The sequence below is a fragment of the Pseudoliparis swirei genome, chromosome 12 (assembly GCF_029220125.1).
Source record: "Pseudoliparis swirei isolate HS2019 ecotype Mariana Trench chromosome 12, NWPU_hadal_v1, whole genome shotgun sequence".
Lineage (NCBI taxonomy): Eukaryota > Metazoa > Chordata > Actinopteri > Perciformes > Liparidae > Pseudoliparis > Pseudoliparis swirei.
The window spans coordinates 10,166,167-10,189,913 of NC_079399.1; the positions used below are offsets into that span (position 1 = coordinate 10,166,167).

Consider the following 23,747-nt stretch of genomic DNA (forward strand, 5'->3'; position numbering starts at 1 on the left):
ACCTTTCTTTACCTCGACGGCTATATGCGGCGAGTAGAAGCGACACATCTACGTAACTCATAGATACATTCTGATTAAAACTGTCATCCCTAAAGTATCTTTACTAAGAAAAAGGGGTATTGCATCATATATTATATCATTATTATATCTGTTTTAATGACAGGGAATTTAACTTTTCTTTTACTATTATTGGTATATCGTGCAACACTAGTGCATTTTCAGAACCCCCCCCACACACACACACACACACACACACACACCTTAGGAGGGAGATACTGTCGTCCAGTACTGAATCCCTGAGATCAGGGACCTCAACTAAATCAGTTCATATGAGCACTGAATTCATAACAAGTTGTCCTTCAGCTGCCATACGACAGCGCAGATGGCGTAACTCGAGGAGGCCATGGCGAGCAAATGTAGCAGGCCGTTCCAGCCCAGTGATACGACAGACTTTGAGTTTATTAAGAAGAAACCAAGCCATGAGTGCATTTAAAAATGTCATGTTTTGGACATCAACAATATAGCGTCAAAATGCAAGAGTAAAGTAGCATGTTTTCAACATTTCAACCTTCAGAGGGCAGTATTTCACAGTGTATTGCTAAATGTGGGAATTATTCCCAGATGGAGAATCGCTCCCCTAAATGCAAGGCACTAACCGGTTAATGATCAGTTCATGAGGGTCGGACATCATCAGGACAATACATTCTAAATCAGCATCCCGGGTTGGGATGTAAGAAATTAAATGAGGGCGAACATGGAGGAATACAGAATATAAAGAGGGTTAGCAGCTCAGGTTGCAGAAGGAGGCAGAATCACTTCCAACCGGCAGCCAATTAGAGGAAATGAAAACAACTCAGGCCGATGATGGATAGGTCCTGTATAGACGAGCAGATAATTGAAAGCATTGCTCCTTTAGTTATGATCTCAAACTGGCACAGAAGGCTGTCTCTGTGTCATCTTACAGAGTGTGCCATAAAGCCTTGATTATGAGTGAGGAATCATAAGTTATTCAGTATTCAGTTATTCACAGTAGAACTGATTACGATGGGCTGAATCAAAAGTGTCTGTCACCAGCTGACAGCTTGATTCTCTGTATCTTTATTTCCTCTTTTGCTTCAGCTAACTTATTCTTTCCGTAGACTCATTGCTATTTGACTTTCTGTTTTTCTTTCTGCCCACGTGTTCTTCTCATTGTTTCTTTAATGGAACTGTGAAGTCAGCAAGTTGTTTCTCAACAGCCTTGAGGACCATTATGCTTTGTCACGCGTAGTCAGATGAGCTCATTGAGAAGCATCGTCTTTTTGATGAATTTATAAAGAAATTGCAACTTTGTACACATTCAGCTTCACACACACAAGTCAAGTGAGCAAATCAAACCACTCAAATAAAACTACTGCCGCTGCCATTATCCACTGGCGTGGTGGTGGTGCTCCTTTGACACATGACATCTCCCCTTCCGCCTATCAACCTGCCAGCTGAATGTGACAGGTTCTCTAAAGGCCTCAGTGAGCTGCGTTTTGATCGTCAGCTCCCCGTTTGTCAAAAGGAAAATGATGTGCAGATTCTAAAAATAATTTTGGGGGAAATCTGAGTCCCATGCAGCCTCTTCTAGCACGTTCCCTGGTCATGTGAAGGAGCCAGATACTCGCAGTGTCCTTAGTGCTGTCGTCACACATCAACTTTCAGACTGCAACTGTATGAATAAAGACTCCTGCTTCTTGCTCACATGTCGGATGTTGCAGATTAATGATGAAATCGATATTAGAGGATTAAGGAGACGATCGCCTCGTGCCGATGTCTCTGCTGATGTATTTATTAATTTACTGGGTCAAAATGTTATGAATTGTAAAGAAATCCGGATTCAATTTCTTCCTAATTACATAGATATATATATTACATTTAGAACTAAAATATAATATGATCACCTATAATAGAATATAAAACAACTTTACGGCCTGCCGTCTGCCCTCTCCTCTTCCAAAGTGATGGAGTCACGTAATGGGGCGGTCGACGAGGCGAGAGTACAACGACCAGCACGAGAAACCTCTCGACTTAACACAGGTGTATTAATCAGTGGTGCCTCTACGCGATGGGATGCAAACAGACAACGCTTTTTTTTCTGTCACAAATCCAACTTTTAGTTTGACCGCAGTTCGCCGCAGCTTTGTGTGTTTCTGGCTTTAATCTTATGGAAAGGCTTACATTCTGATATTAAATATTAACCATATACCGGAGATGATTTAACGCCGAGTAGAAGTTGTTGTATCTTGGAATTCATCTCCAGGGGCTCTGGTGGGAGTGAACTGAGCCCAACCATCTCGGGTACCGACAGTCAAATACAATGATGATAGGAAGAGGGATGTCCATGATCAATCCCTTATTGGTTGATTGCTGTCAATAATTTAACCGCCTATGCATCAGGAAGGTATTTGTAAGCGTTTTTTAGACTAAAATGTTGTATGCAAGTAGTAAACTCAGTGAAAGATAAATTAAGCTGGAGGTCATACGTTGGCAGTCTCCCCCCCCCCCCCCCCCCCCCGACCCACTCCTGTAAAACCAATGTCTTCCTGCATTTTGTTCCATAAAGATGATAAACATTGTGTAAAGCCAGGGTTTCAGTCATTCTCTTTCAGGGCGTTTGATGAAATGATAAAACACCTGCGGGCACAAATAGCGTGCCAAAAGTTCAGCCTCATTCAAACATCGGAAAATCATCTGCATACCAAACAACTATCGCTATGCAAAGGAGATTAAAAAGCACCTGCAGTACCCCAAACATATTTGCAATGTCCTCTCTAATGTCTGAATATGAAACAACTGTCATATTTCTCTTCAGGGGCCCATCTGAAATTCAACCTGTCACTCGGTGGATACGACAACATATATTACTCTCAACATATTATTGTCAACCGGGCTCTGAGCAGCATGGCCAAGGGCCATCTTTTAATAATTCAGTGTTTTCTTATTCACAATTTGCAGGCTTGTGGCAGACTGTTGTTGTGCGTCAGCCGCACAGGTGTGATGAGTGTGGATCAGCTTTTGGCAGATGGTTTGTCGTGAAAGTAAAGGCAGGAGGAAAAACACATCCGACGACTTTCTGTCTCAAACTGCAATCTTTTGGCACAAAATGGTGAATACTGTGGTTATTATTTATCATTATTATTGTCCTATATGCAAAACATGACAACAAATCATTCGATATTTGCCATGAATATTTCAGCCAATTGAAAAGGTCCATCAGACTTCATTGGCGCCTGTGGTCTGTGTTTACAAGTGGCCTGATTGGTTCATAGCGGCATTGTGGCAGCAGGGCTCTAAACATCACGACCTGTCAGCCGCTAATGGCCCATGCTGTAATGCGGCTGGGAAGAGGCCGAGGGATTCCCTGCACACCTTCCACCGCTCGAATTTCAGACACACTGATTTGGGTTGTCTGCCTTCATCAGTCCTCGGCCCTGACGAGGCATCGTGGAAGAGGAGTGGGGAATTCTGCCCGAGAAAGCTTGGAACAGGAATGTTGGCTTTGCGAGTGCATGTGTAGAGGATCTGAGCTTGTGTATTTGTATTCGCCAGATGTGGCTGTGATACATGTGTACAGATGGGTGATTATTGTTATCATATGGATGAGGGCAAATGACTGCAATAAGACAATCAAGCGGCAGCAAGGCAACTCATAACTCGGCCGTGTGACAATAATATCGAACGACTTATTGTACGATGTAGGGACATGACCGGAATCATTTATGCCGACCTCGACATTACCCGTTATGTTTACATGCATGTTGGTTTACATGACAGGATGCCAGAAAAAAAACAAATTAAATGTTAATTGCCCCGGCAAAATTTTTTCTTAAAATCCCAATAATACAGCTTATTGGAATTATTTCTGGGAAAATATATTGTCCAACCAAATTAGCTATCAAGACAAGCCTTACTGATAACTTCTGTAAATAGGGAATCAAGGATAAATTAGTACAAATAAAAAATTAAATTCGGAAAAATAAATGTAAAGTTCAAACTGGGCTGTTTACCAGAAGAGGGTGAGAACTTGAAATCTGCGGATGCAGTGTGCCGTACTAACGCTGGCTCTACATGAAGTACATAAAAGTGATTGACGGAAGTATACTTAATATATCAGGTTTCGCTCTCTATTTCATTTCTTTAAAGCCCACAGAGGAACATGCTGATACGGGACAAATGCCCAGAATATTCCCTGAAGCATCCAACATTTAAAGTCCAAGTCGATGCCCTGCCAGGAGAAGGTCCTCCTGTGGAGTTAGATACTTAAAATTAATCGTCAGAGAGCTAAAATTATGCTAATGCTAACTCACCATGCACACACAGCATATTCTGGAGATCTGGACTGTACTGAGAACAATAAACTTCAGCAGATAAGTACTGCAAGGGAATTATTAAAGCCGGGAGGTTCATTAAGACACAAGTTTAACTCAAGTTCGTATGAGCTGGAACATTCACATCGAGGAGCACTGTGTACGCATAACAGATTCAACTGCTAACATAATAGCAGTAATAAAAAAAGACGCTGCCTGGTATTCTCCTGATCGGTTTTTCCTTCTCCCGTCTTGGTTGCCTTGTTCTCATCGCTCCCTCTTCCCCTGACTCTGGAGTCCAGCCTGTATAGTGTATACCATGCCGGACAGGTCCCGCCTCCCCATCCTCAACATCTGCTCCCCGTCCTCTGTCCCTCTTGCCAGGGGCAGCGAGCCGCCAAGACCCCGCCCCACCGGCTATGTTGCTGCCTGCCAAGCTCCGATCAAAGCGGACAGCTGTCAGACGGATCTCCACGCCAACCAGCATTGATGCATGAATGAGAAAAGGGCTGTGGAAGGGAAATAACTAACCATCAGCACCATCAGCACCACCGCGTCATCCAGAAAAGCAGGTTGGGAGCCTGGAGGAATCGATGTGGTCTGTTTTTACCCCACGAAATAGAATTATCAGATGACAGATGGTGATGCTCGCAGGAGTTCAAGGACATTAAAGAGATGTGATACTGTGGGTTGTCCTCCGTGAGAGCCTGTTGTGTGTTTGTACTCTGCATGTGGAGCACAGAGAGGCTCAGGGTAAATGTTTCAAAGAGGGCACCTAGACTGAAGAGGACTCAGGGTGTTACAATAGATGGAGAATAGGGAAGATATTCACTGCACTCGACGTTTTGTTAAGTTTAAGCATTTTCAAATATGTGCCCTTGATAGGCATCCACGAGGGTACTTCCATGCAATAAATACAATTCTGATTCTGATTCTGATAGTTACTTACTTGTGCTTGCATGTGTATTTGGTGAAGTCGTAAAAACCGCAAAGCAGAATCCGTTGTTAGAAATGTGGAGTTGAAAGAAACCAGAGGAGCTGCTGTCGGCTTGTTGGGTTTCATCGAAGTAAAGTCAAATTAAATTAGCACAGCGGTTCCAGACATGCATACACGCGTCTAAGCTGCCTGAGCAAACATAGTTTGGGCACGACCGAGTTGAATAAAATATTAAGCAGTCAATTTAAATTGTATAAATAAATTAGTTCTTACACAACAAACCAACATATAAAGGCGACTGTGACTCGTTCGTGAATCCATGAACAGTTGTCAGAAGTTACTACACAATGAACACCAACCTTGGTTTATGGAAGGAAATGAAATTGTTGCCGTTTGCACTTCAAAATGTTTTTTTTTAATTTCAATTAATTTTGTAATTACTAAATAAAAAATAAATTTATAATACTGCTGGGGCGCAAAACCACCAAAAGGGGGGGCAGGATATGGGCTGTGCCACTGTTACACTTTTAGAAAAAACAACAAAAAAGCCAACAACAACACCGAGGGTGGTGGTGGCGAGCACTGCAAGAACCGATATATATATATATATATATATGTTATAGGTGAAATTTTTTTTTTTGATCATAGCAGCTTCAGCCTCGACCCTTTCGGTCAGCCGCTTTCTTCTTTTGTTGAATTCTGATTGTTGTATATTTTGCTGATCGAAATGAACTAAACTAAACTAAACTAAGGGGTTAAATAGGGCCCCATTTGTGAACCCACAGAACCAAACCCACCCCGGGATGGGGTGTAGGAGTAATCACACGAGGTGATTCTCGCCAAACCGTCCCACCCCGTTGGGGAGGTAGGCGATTCATAATCATACTCGCCTATGAATCGCTCCTCCCGTGTAGGCGATTCTGAACCGCCTATCGCCCACCGCTCCTGTGAGATTCACAAATCCCTGCTGCTTTGCTGGAAATCACTTCTACTTATAGACTCTGGTCCGGGGCTCCGTGACGTCACGAGCACCAAAGCGCTTAGATGTCATGTGACAATGTTTCCATGGTGACGGACAAGGCCACGGAGATCCAAGGCACTGACAAGTAGTGACTTCCACCAGACAACCTGGTTATATGTACGTATGTACATGTTGTGTATGTATATAAGTACTTATGCGATTACATACTACTGTTTATATCTGTCAGGGGACACAACATGTAAACTATCTAATCTTTCATGGAACAATGTAATTCTCAGGCAGGTTACTGATGCCACAATGGTGCTAAAACGCTAGCTCGCGATTCTTAATTAACTGTCTTCTCCTTAACTACTACACACTTAATAACTATCAAAATATAGCACCGCCGAAGTGAGCGAACATAACTTGTTTGTTTAAGACAAGAATTACGGCGCCAGTCATGGAAAACCCGCTACTGCCCCTACTGGCGAACACAAGTATCGCCCTGCAGCTCCTTCAGGTGAAAGCAGGATAAGGAGGTGAAATAAGGATGATGGGGGCAAGGTACTAACACACTACAATACAATAACAATTCTGATAACAATATTTGCCCTTAAAATATCCAGGGTGCCACTTATGTATATATGTTCTTATGTGTGTGCGTATATATGTATGTATGAATGTATATATAAATATATACTTATGTGTGTGTATGTATGTACATCTATGTATATATGTTTACCATTTTAATTTCCTTTTACACCGAGGGACAATATTTGCCATTAAAATATCCAGGGTGCCACTTATGTATATATGTACTTATGTGTGTGCATATATATGTATGTGTGAATGTATATGTATGTATATATATATATGTGTGTGTATGTATGTATGTACATCTATGTATATATGTTTACCATTTTAATTCCCTTTTACACCGAGTCAGGCCTGTACACCAAGTCCATTGTTCCTGCGAACACTCGCAGCAGAAGACGCTACGCCAGGTTCACGAACTCTGTACCGGACTCTGGCAACAGGAATACAGCCAGGAAACCACATGGGGACCCCACTGGACCACTGCCAAGGGGGACTTGGGACCACTAAGGACCAGTGGAGGGCTGAACAGGAGCCGGAGCGAGCTGCATACAATTCATAATACAATACAGCAAAGAAATTAATAAGAAAGTCGTAACAAAGCCATAGAATAGTTGGGAGAAAAGTGATATGTGAAAAAAAAGAACAAATATAGTACATCCTAAAAAGTCATAGAAAATCTTTAGTAAAGTTCACCATATAAAGGCATCAACAAGTCATCATAAATTAATTGATTAAGAGAAAAGTAATAGTTTAGTAAGTCAAAGTAGTCAGAAAAGAGTATCACATGAAGTCACAAAATAAATTATAGTTTAAATTTGAATTTAAAATGTTTGCTTTCAATATTCAACGACATCAAACGCACCACAGAGATGTCTCCGTTTGTATAACATTCATTTTGCCGCATATCTAGAGAAGAGGAAGAGGGAGAATAACACCACCTTTATTAACAAGCGACACAACAGAGAGTTACATGTATAATACACAATAATATCCTTAAAACCAATGTAAAGATTGAGAACCTGTGACCCACTAGAAGAGGAGGCGGCGCGTCTATTTCTGTATTTCCCCTTTTCTTTTGGGACCAAGCTGAAGCCTCTTCAGTCGTCGTGCACCTGCAACCGTCTACACCAGGGGTCCCCAAACTTTTTCCTGTGAGGGCCACATAACTTTTCCCTTCTCTGATGGGGGCCGGGGTCAGTTTGTAACAGAAAAAGTGTGACGATCGCAGGGGTGCCTAAATGTAAACATTTATTGTTTTCCAGAAAGCCACACATAACCAAATATTAATAACCCTTTCCGGGATCTTCACACGTTCTATTTGACAGCGGCTAGTCTAGGATTTGCGTGGCCAGACTGAAAAGAAGAAAAAAAGCGTCTCTGGTATTTTTCAGGGGGCCGGGCCAAATGTGGAGGCGGGCCGTATCCGCTAGTTTGGGGACCACTGTACTAAATGGATCTTAACCAATATTAATTTCTTCAACTTTTTGATTCAGGTTGCAGCCGAGCTTACACCCTCAAGCCAAACACACCTCATAGTCCGTTACTATTTGGATAGTTGGTGTGTGACGACCACGACAGCCACGTGAGGCTGCAGGACGCTGTTGGTCGAGTTGGTTTTGGTATCTTCTGTCAACAAGCTTCTTCTTCACTAGGGCTGCGCTGCTCTGCAGCCGAGCCTGACCTTTGATCTCCAGGGAATTTCACATCCTTTGTTATTGTATAATTCTTAAACTTGATAATTGTGTTTCTGTCGAACTGCAGAACACTAATCTTTGCTCAGACTGCACCTCGCTGGAGCTCGACAGTTTAATGCACTAATTCCCAGAGAGCTCCGTCTGGCCAGGATTAAAATACTTTGGAAATATGGCTGATAAATCATGCAATCTCGTTTCATATGAGCACGTTAGATTGTTCCAGTAATTAAACCAAATGCTCCTTCACATAGACCTATATTGTCACATTAATATTTATAACAATACCAGTCCACTTCTTTCTATAATGGGATCCAGCGAGCAATAAGTTCACATCTCTCTTGTGTATGCTAGTTTGTTACTTAAACTTTTTTGCCTTTACAAACAAGCTGATTATTTAAGTGCATTATAGAAATGGGAGTGGCCGCCTAATTAAAGCACCTCAGGGAGCCCAGAGGAGGATATGAGTCAGACCCAATTAGGGTGCACTTCCACTTTGTGTTATTGAAGTGTGTTATAGGAGGATGATAGATGGTAGGGAGTGATATTAAGACACAACCTGGCATGCATAAGGAACTACTTTCATTTGTGTTATATTTGCACAGGTGCCACAACAACACAAAATATTGAAACAATCAAAGGATTGATAGATCACTTTTTGACATGGTTACAACTCGGTATTGGCTATACAGTTAAAAGTAGGGAAACGTCCCATTTGTGGTCTAATAACTGGAGCCCGAGTTCAGACAATTTCCTGTCGGGACATATTGAACTCTGACAGATTGCTCAAATGATCAGATTTTACATCTTAAAATGACTTTTCCTGTGAGATTTCATTAATAACAAGCGACAGCAAGGCCAAGGGAAACCACGTTAAATGTCTTTAATCGAACATTGCACAACCTTTGAGAATAATCAATGCATGCAGCCACCAGAGAGGAATGCTGCTCATTTGAGAAGAGAAAAAAAATAAGCGGCAAAAAGGCCAATTACCTTTCATCCTTCATCCTCAGGAGCAGCTCGGCATGTTCAGAGTGAACATATAATAATGATACAAACCCTCAAATAGTAAAGCTGCGGTCCTGGCTGGATGACACTGGAGAGTTGGCAGTAATGAGGCCCGAATTCCTGGATAGCAGGTGTGGGTGTACGTCCTGCTTATAACAACACTTCAAGGAGTGGAATTACATTTCTGATCAGTGTTTATGAAATTATATCAAGTGATTAATCTATATTTACTTCAATTTACAGCCTCAATCTACAATTACAGTCCCAACAATTAGATGAACTGAAGTAATACAGAGGGGAGACGCACTTGTTATAAAATTTTTATTTAGAATAAAACGTAGCCATATTACACGTAGTGTGGTCAATCTACTTTAAATACCTCAGGAGGAGCGACACAGTTCTGCTATGGTACTGTCCATCATGATTGGAATCATTAAACATCATCATTAGTCGACAGTCAGAGGAGGTTATAGTCGTGTTGTTCAGTCGCACAAGTTTTACAGGATAGCATGTAGCACAACAACACGACGCAGTGAGGGACCAGTGCTCGTGGGCCAGTGGGAAAGCAACACCAGATAAAGTAATATTGGTCATAGCGTGCGGCTCGCTTCATCAGGCCACAGACCCGTTGTGGTACAGTAACAGCTTTTCTCTTCTTTTTTTACTTGGCATCTCCTCGTTGCAGTGTAAACCAGTACGCTGACGCTTAGAGAGCTACACCAGGTTGTTCTTGTCCTGTAAATGATCAAAACTGTGTCTATGAGTCGGAGGTAGCAAGGCAATCGTGGCTTTCCTCTGATTTCTGAACATATATCTTTAAAACGAAAGAAGATTATTCCAAATAATGACGGCGGGCCTCTTACAAACCCAACTTCAGGACAACTTTAGATTAAAATCTTTATTTTCCAAACCTTCACTCTTTTATACACAAACCCACTTTCATTGATCATCTCTGATATCTTGTCTTCCACACGTGGAATGACAAACTGTATAGGCACAGGAGGGGTAACGTTTACATCGACAAATCGCAGTGGACACAAAGTCGCGTTAAAGGGGAACTTGACATCGAGCATGCTACGAGATCGACTTTCGAAACAAAACGGAGGCTTGAAAAGTGACAGTCTTCACAACAATAATCCTTTTGGCCACTATATATTATTACCCAGGAACTGTGCGTGCTCCCAAACATGGAAACCTGTGGCTACTTCCATTGACAAAAACAAAAAAAATGCAAGTGGGGACTGGAGGGCACGAAGCAGTGGAACGACAACACGTGTAACAGTTTGATTCCCAGTGAGGGCAGAACTCAAACCACCCTCTGGAAAAACAAAAAAATAAGCTTTTTTTTTTTTTTACTATACAAAGTCCTTATACTCATCTGCATATCTAAACAAATCACTGACAAATGTTGAACCACGTTCAGGTACAATCTACAGTTCAGAAAATGTACAGTTTGCATAGTACAAGACAAGGTGGCAAAAGTAGTTAAGTTGTCTGGTCCTGTACGCGTCTTTGGGATCGGGGGGGAGGAGGGGGGATTGTTTGTTTGAGAATGGTCCTGTCTCCTCCAACACTGTGCACACACACACTCACATTTGTGCACACACACACACACACACACACACACTCACACGGCATCCTCTGTGGTGACTGTCCTCACATTACCTGCAAAAGAGAGAAAACAAATCTGAAATCATCACGTCGGATCAGACATCCAAAGAGAGAGCTTTCAAAAACACAACGGGGCAGCAGGTGACAGGTGTGTGTTAGTCCTCCTGTCTTTTTTATTGATAGCGAAGGAGGTGAAACCGCCTCATTTCTTCTCGTCGAGACGTCTCTGTGTGGACTTATCAGATGTCATCGGGTTTGAAAGCTGACTGCAGTCCCTCGAGCCAGTGACTGTGCATTAGGAGCTCGGTGTGGAGGAAAGGGAGGAGGTGGCCGTGGATGACGGAGGGGAGACTTTACAAAACACAGCTGTCTTCCCAGAAGCAGAATTAGGCACTCAAACCTGTTCACCCATGCCTTTGTGTGAAAACCAATATAAAGTGTATTGCACCGTGTTCGCCAAGGACAATGAAACAAAAAAGTGAAAAGTGAAAGGATGATTCCACTAAATACCAGTAAAAGAAGACCGAGGAGATGTAAAAAGTATGGCTCACTTCATCTCCCGAGTTCACGGAGTACATATTGGCTTTATAAGAGTCATGCTGAACTTGACTTCACTTCAATTTAGACGCGTTAAATGCTGAAAATCTGAAGAGGAAGTAGAAATAAGGCAACGTATGCGTCGGGTAAAAGCCACCACTAATAAATTAACAGAAAATGAGAACATAACTGGCTGGAAAAGGTATTATCTGTGTGTTGAGAAACAAGCCGAGCAGTAAAGATACAGTGAGAGAAAGTAGAGAATGGGGGAGGCGAGAAGCACCAGAGGGGGTAACACATGGCAGTGGGAAGAGCTCAGTGGCAACGGTTTTTAACAACACCCGTGTCCCAAAATGCACCTTGGTTCTCGACTGTGGGGAATGAGAGGAGCCTCTAATAGCGCTCCGGAGAGATCCAATAGTTGTCTCTTTCTCACCGGCCACCAGATGTGGAGGGCTGAGGCAGGTGAGCGCCACCTAGGGGGTTGCCGTGGCGACCGCCGCTGTAATCACCTCTAGAAATGTAGCCTTGCTCAAAGTTCCCTCACCTTTGTCCAATTACTCAAACTCGTGAAAACACACATGGGAGAGCAGAACGCAGCTCACACACGAGCTGCAGGTACAGACTCACAGAAGGATTGTGGAGGAACCTCGACTTACCTGCGGTCTTGAGGAGAGGCTTGAAGCTGTGGGAGACAGAGCAAAGAGAGAGGAGTTTAACGCCTGGATTCCCCACTTCATATCCGTTTGAATTATCAGCCCGCCACATGTTCACGCACACACTCGTCTGTGCCGCCTCGGAGCCGCGCAGTAACATAATGCTCATCATGCCGGAGCGTCTACTCGGAGATTAGAATGGATTTTTAACTAAAGCCCTCATAGGAGTTTTGATTCTTAAAATGCGAATGCATTTTAAAGTCAGTGAGCTTTAACTCGCTTTTATTCAAACCCTTTTCGTTTATTTCCCTCTTTGATGAACATTCCCAGAGGTGGATATTCCTTCAGATTTAGCTCTACAGAGTGATGAGCGCCGAAGGTTTTTCCTGTTCGTATAGAATAACACATCTGAATGATAACCAACGGAACCCTGAGGCTGTCATTCAAATCTGTGTGTTTGAGCAAAGCAACCAGCATGCACTGCACACACCTTGATAAGTATAGGAAAAGCCCGCTCCATAGACCGCTCTAGAGACCACTCTATAGACCACTCCATAGACCACTCTGTATACCACTCTATAGACCACTCTATAGACCACTCCAGAGACCACTCTATAGAACACTCTAGAGACCACTCTAGAGACCACTCCAGAGACCACTCCAGAGACCACTCCAGAGACCACTCTATAGACCACTCTAGAGACCACTCCATAGACCACTCCATAGACCACTCTATAGACCACTCTAGAGACCACTCTATAGACCACTCTAGAGACCACTCCATAGACCACTCCATAGACCACTCTAGAGACCACTCTATAGACCACTCTATAGACCACTCCAGAGACCACTCTATAGACCACTCTATAGACCACTCCAGAGACCACTCTAGAGACCACTCTATAGACCACTCTAGAGACCACTCCAGAGACCACTCCAGAGACCACTCTATAGACCACTCCAGAGACCACTCTATAGACCACTCTATAGACCACTCTAGAGACCACTCTATAGACCACTCTATAGACCACTCCAGAGACCACTCTATAGACCACTCCAGAGACCACTCTATAGACCACTCTATAGACCACTCTATAGACCACTCTATAGACCACTCCAGAGACCACTCTAGAGACCACTCCAGAGACCACTCCAGAGACCACTCTATAGACCACTCCAGAGACCACTCTATAGACCACTCTATAGACCACTCCAGAGACCACTCTGTATACCGCTCTATAGACCACTCTATAGACCACTCCAGAGACCACTCCAGAGACCACTCTATAGACCACTCTATAGACCACTCTATAGACCACTCCAGAGACCACTCCAGAGACCACTCTATAGACCACTCAAGAGACCACTCTAGAGACCACTCTGTAGACCACTCTATAGAACACTCTATAGAACACTCTATAGACCACTCTATAGACCACTCTATAGACCCCTATATAGACCACTCTATAGACCACTCTATAGACCACTCTATAGAACACTCTATAGAACACTCTATAGACCACTCCATAGACCACTCTATAGACCCCTATATAGACCACTCTATAGACCACTCCATAGACCACTCTATAGACCACTCTGTATACCGCTCTATAGACCACTCAAGAGACCACTCTAGAGACCACTCCATAGACCACTCTATATGCCACTTGTCAATACAGGACAAGACATTTTGTATTCAGGGGTGCAGATATGAGCACAGCTGCTCCACAGCCGTCATTTACAACCCAATAACAAACAGACGTACATCCACATCAACACAATGACAGCATGAGGTAAAGAAACTCAAGCAGATGCAGCGCCGCAGCCATGAGAGGTGGGGACGGAGGGCAGAGGAGACAAAGGGATCAACACAAGCTACAGAGAGGAAGTAAAGGAGACAATTCGATGCTCAATGATGAGTCAAAATGAAAAAGTAGATTATGTTTCCTTGCCTCAGGACAGTAGCACCGTCTCCCGGCCTCAATTTCCTGTTTCCATTTAATTTATTGTCGCTGCAACGTACACGATGAACCTCATCGAGGATGACGAAGTACGAACGTGGATAAACAAAATAAACTACTCGATGAATTTTGAAATGGGATTTTTGATTTTCAAGTCATCGATCTGAGATTTTATGAGATGTATGTGAATGAAATCTATAGATTCCAATTTAATATTGATTTAATAATAACATCATAAATGTAACATAAAAGTAGAGAAGGTTTAAGCTTAAAACTGACTTTATTTTTTATTTAATGATTAGTCCATTAAATCAATTAATAGGAAGTTAATCAGGTCGGGCTGGTCAATATAATGACAACATATGTATATCAGGATGTGAAACTAGATATCGATTTAGGAAATGATTATAAGGCATAAGTGTCGTATTATCCTGGTTAATTACTGTTAATTGATGTCATTTTCTGAATTTACAAGTTTCCTTTACCCAATCAGTCATCATATCAGCATTACTGATGACATATTAAAATGTGTTATCTCATTAATATTTTGTGAAACAATATCATTGCAATATCAATGTTGAGGTATTTGGTCAATAAAATCTTGATATTAGATTTCTTTCCATATTGCTCAGCCCTAAAATTAGACTCAGCAAATATTTTGATAACTGATCAATCAGCTCAGTTTAGTTGCAAACCCAAAAGTCAAACATTCTACTTCCAGCTTTTCAATTATGAGGATTTGCTGCTTTAATTAGTCATGTTGGTATCTTAAGATTGTGAACTGTTGGTAGAGCTAAACAAGTAATCTGAAGGTGTAATGTCGGATTTTAGGAGGTTTTTCTATTATTTTTGACTTTTAAAAAACACATTTAGAGGAAAACAAGACTGCTGTATAAGGAGGGTAACAACCTCTCATTCACACATCTGGTCGGCTTACATTATGTCTCACCAGATTCCTTGTGGTGAAGCACACATTTGCCTACAGAGGCAGAGCAGACATGTGGGAGAGAGGATGAGGAGGAGGAAGAGGAAGAGGAGGAGGAAGAGGAGGAAACTTACGACTGCATGCAGGGAAGGAGTTGTTAATCTGCTCCATAACATCTGCCAGGTCAGAGCTGCTGTGGTGGGAATCTAGCAACTCATCTGAACACACACACAAACACATTTACTCCAGATGTACTTCGATATGGTTCCATACCACATTGAGCAACAGCGTCGGAGCAATATTCCTGCTCCATCCCGTTCTTAAACTCCATGTCATCACATATCAACATCAATGGGAATTATTGTCAGAAGTAAACACGTCTTTTTAAGCTCCAGTGTCTCACCTGAGTTTTCAGTAAGTGGCCCTCCATCTTGCACAGTTGGAGAGGAAACTCCATTCACCTTCAAGTCCATCTCCGGCTGAGAGAGAATCAGAAAAAGAAAACTCCATTATTATCACGTAACCATTCCGTTTGACAACTTCAACATTAACTGAGCTTCACGGCGCCAGGCGGAGACGAGGGAAGACCAGAGGTCGGCCCGATGAGACGGTTGCTGTGTGCATAAAACACGCCTCTGCTCGTTTCCCCCGACTAGTTCAGTGTGCCGCGGTGCCAATCCCATCACAGGACCCCAAAGGACATTCAAATAGTGTTCTCGCTCTTTGTGGTTCTAGGCCGATGGGAACGGATAATCTAGATTAATCCAGCAATGTTTATATTCACTGCATTTTGACCAGGCTCGTCTGTGAAAGATGGTGTCACTGTTCTTTTGGTTTCTTTGACTATTCAGTGTCGTCTGCACTATCATTTTAGGATAACTATTGTGCCCCAAGATGCCCTGAGTATCAATGAAAAGACCACTTCAGGCCTGCATACGGAGATACACTGATGGTGTTCATTCTTTACCAGACAAATTAAGCTTGAAGTTCTGGGTGATAGCAACGGTGTGATGACAGAAATGTGAAGAAAAAAAAAGATATATCCCACTGACAGTAAAGAAAATAACTAGTTATTCTGAAAAACATAACCAAACAGTATCTCGAACTATCAATTAGAGATAATGATTGTGTGAGTAAAATTGGGGGGAGGGTGATCAGATGGTGACGCTCCACTGCTCTGATGCACAGAAGAGGAACGCTTGATGTCTGCTGACATTTACGGCAGACTCCCAAACTCCCCTCAGCTTTTCAACTGCAACTCAAAGATGCCCACCTCCCCTCCCTCGTCACCCCTCTCCTTATTCTTCTCCTCCGCCTCCTGGTGCCGCCGGCGTCAGTAAAGGCCAACATGTTGGAAACGTCTCCCGAGCGCAGCCGGCGTCTTGAGGCCGGTCTGAGAAGAGCTGAGGTCGGGGCTTTGGTCCGCCTTCAGGAGGAGGGGGGATTTAGTGCGTGTCATCAAGCTGGCTGGGTTTGTTATTCTGCAGCTCGGCAGTCGTGACGCAAAGACATGTGGACGTATTGTCACGACTCCTGGGACTTAAATGTCAGAAAAGTTCATATTCAGTGTGGGGGGGGGGGGTTAGTGGATGCAGGTCGTTGTCTGATGGTAATCAGCATCGCACTCCCTTCACTTCACGAACGCCATCGACTCACAGGAGGTGATGACACACAGCGTCTTACTGAGCTCACATGGTAGACGTTACTCCGCTTTTTATAGATTATGCCATATTAATGCTCAGAATGTCGTATTATTGCTCCTTCAATTTCTTAGTAATAATAAATCAATGATACAATACATGATCATCGTACACTGACAGGGGCCATAATAATGCTTCACGAGAACGTGACACTTTTAATGACGTTTTTTCTACAACACATCTAAAAATCTGCCGAGTCACGTCAGCCGCCGTCCTCAGGCCGTATTAGTGGTGAGTTATGACTTTGCCTCTACAGAGCCGCCGCTACCAGAGACCGTATTGCTCCATCAGATTTGTTTGGCTTGAGGATCGTGTGTTTCTCACTTTGCACAGACAATCCTTCCTCAGTGAGCAATTAGGCATAAATAAATCAGCAAGTTAATGATAGAAGGACTATTGACAACTGCTGGACGCCTGTGTGGAATGGAAATGATGTGATTAGGATCTAATCTGAGCGTTGATGACCAGATTATTCATTATTCACAGGCACAAAAACGGGCTAGCAAGTTTACAGACAAATATGTGTGGACATCTATGTGGAGGCTAATGGGGGCAGAATTACATCTTTATGGTGATGATCATTTAAATGACTGAAAGAATATTGTTTATTGAATCAGCAATGCACTTCTGTGATGTTTTCTTCTATGTCGTGAGTGGCACTGAAGCTGATGTGTGTGTGAGTGAGTCTGAACTGTGAGCACTGCTCTCCAACAATACGCCTCATGAACTTCACAAGGAACCAATATATTGATTGCATTTACTCTTGATGAGCATACACCAACATTACGACTAGACCAGCAGCTAGAAGGATCAGTAATCATTATTATTATAGGGGCAGTACTTTCAAATGCCACATACTTTATGCTGACAATAGCATTAAGTATGTAATAAAGAATCCTTAATTATTCAACATGTATGTTGTTTTCTGTCTGCTAAGCACATAAATAACAACCTCTCTTTCTGCAAATGGCCACTTCACAGCCTTTCTACCGCTCAGTCACAACCTGTGGTTTCTTTTGGAGAAAACTGGCCAACAGACGTGTGGAAGTGTTCCTTCACCTGGTGGAGGAGCTGTCGGAGGCGGTGGAGCTGGGACTCCAGCTGTTTGTTGTGTTCCTCCAGGATGTGCATGCGGCCCTCCAGCCGGCCCTTGTGTTGTCGCAGCAGCTTGGCCTCCGCTAGAAGATCAGCCTCATCGGGATGGGCAAAAGAACCCTCGGAGTCCCAGGGGCTTCCAGCAGGGGCCCCTCGCTGGCCGTGCTGCTCCTTTAGCTGCTCGTACTCCTTCTGCAGGCTCCTGGGGAAGAAGGGTTACAAACACGGCTCAGATCTGGAACACGCAGTGGTCAGAGAAGTATTCATATCATCACTGTGAGGAAAAGCAGCAACACAACAATGTGAAGACACAGCTTTACAAGTAAAATCCTGCAATCTAAATGCGACTCATGTAGAAATGAGGAGGTCGTGTCAGCGAAAGATCTGCAAAAGAAAAAGGTCGAAGTATTTGTTCAGCAGAAAGACGGCAGCTATAAAAGTTATACTATTATTACTATAATTATGATTGGATGATTACTATTGATGCATTAATGTGTATTAATATGTCACATTTAAAATTGATTTTAATTACAGTAGTTTACAGCATCTCGGTTATGTTCACATGTTTTAAATGTAAAATCTTTATCTGTAAATTCATTATTAACTCCAGCTTTCAGATAAATGTAGTGGAGTTCTCTGAATTTCATGATGTGTGTTGTGGTATCCCTCTGTGCTGCGTCATCATCCTATGCACCAACCGTTTCCTCTTTGTGTGGGGGGAATTATCTATTTGTTTAATTAATCTACTTGTGCATTTGTATTTGTATTTTCTTCTTTGTCCTAACTTGTTGTGTAATTTTCTGTAATGATTAATGTAGTGTGCTCTGCATGTTCCCTTGCATTATAAACATATTTAGAAAATATCAAAATGAAATAATATAAATGAATGCAACACAGAGCCCCATCATCACGATCAAAACAAGGAGTGTGGTGTGTTCCCCTGGTGACTGGCCGAGGACCAACACCGTATCTACTGACTGATTGACTCTTTTCTTTTGTTGACAACACACGGCCTCCATCACACACGCACCGCCTCACCAGGAGCCACCAGATCCTCGGACCATATTTCTCAAAAGAATCAAATTCAATAAAATCCAAAGGCTTATCTCTATTGTGATCCTTAAAAAAACCCATCTGCTCTGTTTACTTCTCTATGTGTCGTCTATCTCAAGGTCACGGTGGAGGTTACCGTCATCCTCCCCACACACAGCACTCAGTGCAAAGGGGAAGGACGTTGCTGACGCTCAGTGCTAAGTTCAGTCTGTAAACATGTGTGTGTGCTTTACTGGATGAACATGAACATAGGCGTCAGTGTGTGCATGCTCGTGTCTACTCGACAGGAAGTTCATGCTCATGCTTCGGTCACTCAACTGTAGGTACAGCATCTGTGCAGGCATTTGACTTCATGTACTATATAACGCATAAATAAGCAATACCTCATGTTATGTGTGCATGCACAGTCTGCTTGTACATACAGTATATGTAGTAACTTATACATTATTTCCTTATGCTTTATAAGGGTCCATGTTATAATATTGTGCATGCCTGTTTAGTACTAAGACCTGTGTTGTATTCCTGGGAGCCTCGTATAAATAGATCAGAGGACGTGTGTTCCTGGGAGTCGGGCTTTTATGCTATTATTAGATATCTTCGCCATGATCTTCATATAAAGCTCTTCCTTTTTAATCAGGTTGCAACGGCTAGACCTGGATGGCTTCCTGTGCTACTTTCTAAAGAATATCTATTCTTGTTTTTAAAATAAAATATTATTTTGTATCACTGAAAGACTCTGGAGCTGAGTGTTGGAAATCTCCGTTCACAGTGTGATGCCACACACAAGTACCACACAGTCATGTTTACCTCTGCTTTGTGCTGAGATGGACAAACACAAAGTCCCCCCCACACACACACACACACACCAAATCTCTTTCACTGTGCAGAACCATAAGCCGCAGTGATTTACTTAAGTTGGCATTCAAGAACCTGTCAGTAAAGCCCTCTCTCTCTCCGAGTGCCTGTTTATGTGTGTAATCAGTGTTAAATCACTCCAGTCAAGCCACTGGCTTTGCAAAAGTGCCACGACAACAATAGATTGCAGAGTGACTATGTCTCCAGTCCCCAAGCCGTCTCCATTTACTCATCAAAGCGGGGAGGGAGTTGTTGTGTGAGACGGACTGGGGGTCCGGGAGTTGTGTGGGTGTTTATGTACTGGACTGTGATGATGAGCACGTGAACTCAAATGACACCAGGAAGCTCAACGATGACATGATGGCGGGTCGGGCGACCTCTTATGCCACTGGATCCTCGCTTCCACGGCCTTACCTCTGCTCCTCCTCCAGCCGGGCGACGATCCGCTCCAGCTCGCCGCGCTCCTCCCTCTCAACGGCCTGCAGGATCTGGGCCGGGCTCTGGGGCTGACTGCAGGGGGAGCCCTCCCCCCCCAGCGTCTGGCAGTACTGGAGGATCAGCGCATGCTCGTCGTCCCTGTGGAGGCGAGTTCGGAGAGGTTTGTGATGAGCGAGGAGCCCAGACATCTTGTTCCTGTTAGTCAGCTGTTCAATTGGGGAGGAAAGACTCTGTGCACTTCAACAGAGGTATGATGAATCACTTATTGAAAATCATTGTGTTTGGAAATATCTAGGAATGGATGCCTAGACATGATCGTATAACACAGTGATGCTCTACAAACTGCAGAACACTTTATACCCGTTTATACCTCAGGTAATTAGGTTTTGGAAGGCGCTACGCATAATATACGTTAATTTTTTTTTTTTTTAAAGCGGTTTAATAATAATCAAGTCACTCGATGCTAATTTAATTTTCAAAGAAGATAAACTTCCTTCTGATTAATTACACTCCATTATTATACGGCTTAAACGTATGTCAATGTGTTTCTAGTTCCGGTCTGCTATTTAAAACAAACTAAAACCTATACTGCATGAATGGATATTACAGATTACAGCTGGGGAACATCGTGGGGAAATGGACCTTTTGTTTTCAGCGTTTATTAATTATCTTTTTTCAAGAGGAAAAAAGTAATCTCACTGTAGAAACGTCAGCTTCAAAAGAGCCTAATCTAAAAATAGAGCGTGCGTGCTGCTGTGATAGGCATGATCTTTAGCCGCGCTGGGAGCTCCACAACCCACGGTGCCTCCACTATCTGATCACTGCAATAAGGGAGGGCTGCGTGGAGATGGAGGGAGCAGAGAAGAGGAGAAGCCTGGCAGACAGATGGAGAGATGTGGAAGGGAGAGGAGGAGAAATGGCTGCTGTTGTGTATGTGTATGCGTGTGTCAATCTCTTTACGCGTTATCTCGGTAATCTGAAAGGCGTTGGCAGGTCTTGCCAGAGCTCAGCTGCCACCTTCATTTTGAAAAGACCTGAGCCTTGAACACTAAACCCTGACATTCACAAAAACACAAAAAGGAAGATTATTATTTAATAATCCTTTCAATTTCTAGAGCGACTTTAATTTCCAGTCAGTTCGACAGGTCAAAATGAAGTGAAGATGCATGGCGCCTCAACGTACGGCTTCCCATCTCGATTTTAACATTTGTATTCATGGTCCCAGCTTCTTAATATCCAGCAGTGCTGTCATTCAATGACGTTAACATCCTGTGGTTATGCAATATTAAAATGAATGTATCTGACATATGATGGGCTAGTACTTTCAAATGAAGTTAGAAATAAAGAATTACAACCTGAGATATTTCTGCAGCTCTGACCATTGTTTCTGTTGGTTATGACAACAGAACACAATCCAACCATGACAGAAACACAGGTGTGCAGATCATAAACTAACCAACAATACGACCAGATGGTCAAAAAGATTTCATATGAAAGTGAAACAATGACCAATGAGCTGAAATGATCCATCACTGCACAGAGAACAGGGTCCGTGGAAGTGTGGTTTACACTTTGTCATTTGCAAGTGCCTTCATCACTTCACTTCATCAAGTGTTGACTGTAAAAAATAAATGTTATTTTTGAAAGTATCGACGAGAAAAGACATAAATCGTGGAGGCCATTTTCGACAAACAGTTTGGGTAAACATGGTGCTGTTTGGAGTCACATGACTGCTTGTGGTGCTACTCCAGTGGACTCTTGAGCGATGAACAATGATACTAAAACATATAGTAACGCCACCCTTTAAACAATAGGCAGGTGATTTCGTTAAGTTGGTGCAACTTTCTTTCCATCCCTAATAGTAATGACCAACGAGCGGTGTCTTATTGGCTCTCCGCGTTGTGCAGTCGGCTGTTTCAATGACAGAACGCTGCCTTGACCTCTAAGAGCTGAACCCTCTGCTGTACTTTAAGTCATAACTCAATCAGTGACATCCAGGCAGGAACTCTTGGCACCTTTTAAAATAAGCCGTGACTCGCTATGAACTTGGTTCAGACTCTTATCGAGGCCAGACCATAACTCAGAGCATAATCCCTGAATATAATGAGTAAGTTAATTAAATACACCCTGGAGAGCAAGCTGGAAAACTGAAATGTTTTAAGTTTTTACACGAGACACCCTTGATTTTCACCAAAGGAGACGATCAATGAGTATTGAGAAAATATTCAGAATGCTATTATCGCCGCATGTAGAACACCAGAGGGATGAATAGGAAGCTTTCTCTTTCTCAGAGACGACAGTCATTATACTAGTTTACGACCCAGGACTGGGGCGACCGGACAGATATGAAAGGTACACAGAATGAGGCTTTCACCTCTTTTCACATAAATAGAACAATATACCAAGCCAGTCATTGTACCAGAAGAAAAAATTTCTTTTATCATTCTCCAGCCTAAGCTCCCTGTATGATTTGAGGCATATATTTAGAAAGTCATTTTGTTTTTAGGACAGGATTTGCATCAAGTTTAACCTTTTCATATCGTTTACTAGAAAGAAAGGCACAAAGGATGAAAGAGAGACTAATTCAACTTTTTATATAAGGAACCCATCCACTCTCAATTATAGACATTACATTGTTATTCCACTGCTTCTTTATCTCGTGTAACCAGTAGCTCTTCCTTTACTTCTTTTTTGAGAGGTTTTTCATCCAGTCTTTGGATTACACATCTAACTTTTATAGTATTTCTGAAAGGTCTAAACAGAACATCCGGCATGTGGCTGCAGACATACAGTATTTACGTAGTTATCCATTCATTCACTATCTCAGAGGGAAGCCATGCAACATTCAGCAATAAACCAACACACACATTTGAAATGTGGATATGCTGCATCAAGCGGGACGGGGATGATGAATAATGGCTGAGTTCTTGTGGAGAAACTTGACCATTAGTGTGTGCTGGGTGACGGGACCGCAGTCCTGCACAAATGGAGTGAGAAATTAGTCGTGGCCCTGGCAACAGGAAGCTGCAGCAGGACATTATGAGTGGCAGCGGGAGCCCAGAGGACAGCAGGAAGGGGATCGTTACATGCAGAGATGGGCACGACAGGAAACTAACAACATGCTCTGGAAGATTGGGAGGAAGAGGAAGTGCAGTGAAAGGATATAAGAATGTGCATAATGTGATGCCGAGGATATTTGCGACATTGTGAATTGTGAATACGAGTGTGGTGCTTGGTGAGGTTGAGCGGGGACTTGGCTTCGGGTACTTCCCCAGTCTCATCTATCCAACTAGTGTCCGGGCCCTGAGCCCTGCTGAACCATCACAAAGCAAGCCTCTCCTCTCAAGCTGAAGAACACGATCTCCAGCCTCAACCGAGCTCAGGGAGACAT

General features: G+C 42.9%; 1 protein-coding gene across 5 annotated transcripts in view; it reads right to left on the minus strand.

Moving 5' to 3' along the window:
• Nucleotides 1-10,408: 10,408 nt before the first annotated feature.
• The window catches only part of utrn (utrophin), a 166,980-nt gene continuing 153,641 nt past the window's right edge, over nucleotides 10,409-23,747 (minus strand). For 4 of the 5 annotated variants that reach the window (XM_056428725.1, XM_056428726.1, XM_056428724.1 and 1 more), the window contains 6 exons: nucleotides 20,333-20,494; nucleotides 17,975-18,212; nucleotides 15,619-15,694; nucleotides 15,350-15,433; nucleotides 12,333-12,358; nucleotides 10,409-11,190 (listed from right to left, as the gene is read on the minus strand). In XM_056428725.1, the coding sequence (XP_056284700.1) occupies nucleotides 11,182-11,190; nucleotides 12,333-12,358; nucleotides 15,350-15,433; nucleotides 15,619-15,694; nucleotides 17,975-18,212; nucleotides 20,333-20,494 (595 nt within the window). In that variant the 3' untranslated portion in view covers nucleotides 10,409-11,181. The remainder of the gene's footprint in view (nucleotides 11,191-12,332; nucleotides 12,359-15,349; nucleotides 15,434-15,618; nucleotides 15,695-17,974; nucleotides 18,213-20,332; nucleotides 20,495-23,747) is intronic. The other variant, XM_056428728.1, reaches the window with a different exon arrangement.